General features: G+C 39.3%; 2 protein-coding genes across 3 annotated transcripts in view; both read right to left on the reverse strand.

Annotated features, from left to right (window-relative positions):
* Positions 1-315: 315 nt before the first annotated feature.
* Positions 316-2,590, reverse strand: LOC108371125 (piggyBac transposable element-derived protein 4-like). Of its 2 annotated transcripts, none has more exons than XM_017626623.1 (2): positions 1,080-2,590; positions 316-1,041 (listed from the first exon to the last, which is right to left on the reverse strand). In XM_017626623.1, exons 1-2 carry the CDS (start codon positions 2,137-2,139, stop codon positions 1,034-1,036), a joined length of 1,068 nt encoding a protein of 355 aa, XP_017482112.1. In that variant the 5' UTR covers positions 2,140-2,590; the 3' UTR covers positions 316-1,033. The 2 variants fall into 2 exon arrangements, with proteins under 2 accessions (XP_017482112.1, XP_017482111.1); XM_017626622.1 differs by having other exon boundaries at positions 316-638; positions 676-2,590.
* A 676-nt stretch (positions 2,591-3,266) lies between these two features.
* The window catches only part of LOC108371124 (myc protein-like), a 21,127-nt gene continuing 20,613 nt past the window's right edge, over positions 3,267-3,780 (reverse strand). The window contains exon 4 of the mRNA XM_017626621.1: positions 3,267-3,751. Within this exon, the coding sequence (XP_017482110.1) occupies positions 3,267-3,751 (485 nt within the window). The remainder of the gene's footprint in view (positions 3,752-3,780) is intronic.

A 3,780-nucleotide genomic window follows, 5' to 3' on the forward strand; every position in this document is an offset into this window, starting at 1 on the left:
CGCTGACGTCTGTAGGCGGCCGTCGCCCCCACTATTCACACACTCGCTTGACTGCCTGCGTCAGTTTCCTATATTATTCAATACTTAAAGTTACTTGGCCCTTAACTCTTTCCGGCACAGTTTTTTGTTGGCAATGATAGAATGGTAAATTTTTAATATAGTATTTTGTCCGGGTTCAAATTAAGCCATGAACGCAATTTTTTTTAAATGCACCAGCGGGGGGGTGAGTAATAAGGTGGTTAGCTATGGTAACCACTGTGAAATAAGTAAACAATTTTTTTTAATTTTATTATTTATTCAAAACAAGTATTACAAATGTTCATTGGTATAATTAAAACACTCTTTTCATTCCCGGTAGCAAAGAGGTACCTTGCATATTTTGCAGCTCCATACAGTACGCACAGGCATGTTCTTCGTGCTACATACACTGCAGCGTCTTGAAGTGCCTCTTATAGGCTGATGGTTACCCATAGCAAGCCTTATTGCTCCAGGTACTTCAGGTTTGTGCTTCTTGACGTAAGAGCAAGTAGGTGAAGCAGAATTGCTAGAAGTCCGCGACAATTTTCTCTTATTGTTTATATAAGCAGGTGCCAGCATATCCTGATAAACATGTCGTCTAAAGTTCTTGAGACACAATTCATCCAATCCTGACATAGGGTCGTTTTGTAGCTCTTTATAGATTATAAAAGCATTTACCACTGTGCAATCTATAAAATGAAAGAATATGCGGTGCCACCATTTTTTTGATTTGCGGTCAATCGCATAGCTACCTTTCAACTGGTCGAATTTATCCACGAAATTCATATTTTCATTATAGTCTTTCAAGGCTAGAGGGCATGGCACTTCGACTCTTTCTCCAGTTTTTTCTGTTCTTCTCACATGAACCTCATTTCTGGGATCATGAAAATTAGTCAAAATCAAAACACAGCGTTTATCTTTCCATTTCATGAAGGAAGCCATCTGATTGTCACTAACTCGATAATCGTATTCCCCGCGCTTCAATTGCTTGTCAGATTTCAAAGTAGGAAGATGTTTACGAGATTCATTTACTGTTCCACATGCATATATGTTTTTCTGACGTAAATCGACTTGCAGTTCGTAGCTGTTAAAATAATTGTCAAAGTACACCTTATGGTTTTTATCTGCCAATCCCTCACAGAATTTTCTGACAACATTGCCTCCTAAATTAGTCTCCACTTTATTTCCGACTTTTCCTGAATATATATCGAAATCTAAACAATAGCCAGAAGAAGCACACTTCGTCCACACCTTGTAACCCCTTTTTATTGGCTTTTTCGGCATATACTGCTTCAAACAGCTTCTACCTTTAAATTTTATCATTGATTCGTCAATAGCAATTTTTTCTGTGTGATTGTAATTTTTCTTGTAAGATTCTCGTAGCATTTCTGTGAAAGGACGTATCTTATACAACTTATCGTAATCGGGATTGTTTCGTGAAGGCAACAGATTATTGTCATTTAGATGTAAATTTCCAAGAATCCATGAAAAACGGCTGAGTGACATAAAATGTGATATGTATTCGTCACGCAAATCAGGTGAGGATGACCAGTAGTCTCTATAGCTTGGACTTTTTTTCACGCCCATTACTAAGTTCAGAGCAATAAAAACCGGCATCTCATCTGCAGCAACTGGTTTATAAGTACCTCCTTTTTGTTCCGCATATAGATTTGTGTGAAATGTTACGTGTTGCATAATGTCATCCGTCCAAAGCAAATTTAAAATTTTCAGGGGGGTCATCTGTTGGCTTGCAGCTAGACTAGTTGTTTCGTCCGGCAAATTGCTTGCAGTTGTAAAGTTATCAGGAGCTAAAATTGTATAAGCTTTCTTCCATTTTGGAGGCCGCACGGTTTGGGCCAGTAGCGGAACAGCTTGGGTAGCGGGTTGAATACGTCCAAGCAGCTGGGATAATGGAACTTCGTCCTCAGAGTCAAACTCCTCATCCGATGGAAAAAGATCCTCACCTAGTAATAACTGTTGCTCACCTTGAGGGATTTCTTCGATTTTAGATTGATCTCTATCAGATCCATCACCACCCGCAAAGCTATCAGTATCTGAAGGTATTTCTTCATACATCAATAGGTTTTCAATTTCCTTATCCGATAAATTTTTCTTGGCCATTTCCTCTAAAAAACACACATTTTAGTTCTATCTTGCACTTCACCAAAAATTCGCGTAAAATTTAGCTACTTACCGAACGGTGGTTACCGCTGCTAACCACTTTGAATAAGTACACTTATTGTAAAAATTTTAGCGAATTTCAGTTTGATTCTATACTAACAGTAATATAATACGTATTTTGCGCAAAAATAAACGACAAAATATTGTATTTGCTTACCAGCAAAGAAAAAACTTTCACACATACTCACGACTTTGAATTTCGCGATTTCGAATGAAATTTTATAACTGTAAACGACAGTTGCGGTAGTTTGTTTCAAATATTTTTTTGACAAGAATTGCACGGCTTGTTTATTTACACGTTTCAACACACACTGTTTCCGTAAGATGGCGCTGTCTTTAATTACACGTCAAAATTTAGGTGGTTAACTGTGGTGGCCACCATGAAGAAAAGAGTTAAGCCATTGACATTTTACATTTAATGTTCAACACGCGTGAAGCATATCGGTCATCCATATAGCCATTATATATATGTATGTACATATGTAGTAGTTTTGTGCTCGCTCGTGCCAGCGCTGTTGAGTGGGTGGTTGACTGTCTGTTTACGCTGATTTGTGCTTCCGCACATTTTTTCTTTTGGCTTGTAATATATTGTTCAATTTGCATTGGTTATACATTTTTCTTGGGCTAAGCATGTTTCCACATAAATTTCAACGTGTTCTAGTGACTTTACAGGGTTATACATGCATGTATCTACCTCCTTCAATATTGTATGTATGTTGGCATGTCGCCTCACGAAGGGTGGTGTCAAACGTCTGTTGTTGATTTATATGCGATTCAACTTTTTGTCTGATACAATTTTGCGTTATTTCTAAGTTCATGGTACCCACACGATTTCAAGCGCGCTAGGAAAAGCTGCCTGCCATTCATGGTTGTTGTTCGGCACCCTTGTATTGGAAAGCAATTTATTATATGATTTGTTAGATGCTATCGCATATTTTGAAATATTGCGCAAAGACTATGGCCGCTGATTGGCATAAGTGATAGGATAAAACAGTTTGGTTAAATTTATGCTTCATCCACCTTTAATAAGCGTTTTTCTCAGCTATTCTGATACCTTGTTCATAGTTCTAACAAGATTTCTTACCGCGATGCTTCTTGCTCGGCGGCAACGTATAATCCAGATCGCGACTGACGTCAGCACTGCTGTTGGCACTGCTGTTCATGGTGAGACGCTTACGTGATTTATCAGCGCTGCTAGTGATAATATGACAATGTCCATTATTGGCGTCAGTGCTTAGTGCGTTAGCCTGTTGTTGTAGAATAAATTTGTTGGCGTAGGTGGTGGTGTTACCGCTGTGATAGGGTGTGCTTGAGGGTGAAGGATAACGTGAGGTAGAAACTGACTTCACCGGACTACTGCTGGCCGGTGTGTAAGGTAGAGTGTAGGAGCCGCGGCGACGTGGTGGTATGGTGCGTATGCCGTTGGGGTTCTTGACAATTCGCGCTGTTGAGAACCTATAGCCAACTTTGTGTTCGATGGCGCGACGATCACGATCCGATGGATTGGTGGGTAGCTTCTTGTCACTGACTGATACAACATCGATTTCTTCATCTGCAAGAAAGAAAAGAACGTAGATTGTT

This window comes from Rhagoletis zephyria, unplaced genomic scaffold (assembly GCF_001687245.7).
Source record: "Rhagoletis zephyria isolate East Lansing unplaced genomic scaffold, Rhagoletis_zephyria_1.1 Rzeph_scaffold_04718, whole genome shotgun sequence".
NCBI lineage: Eukaryota > Metazoa > Arthropoda > Insecta > Diptera > Tephritidae > Rhagoletis > Rhagoletis zephyria.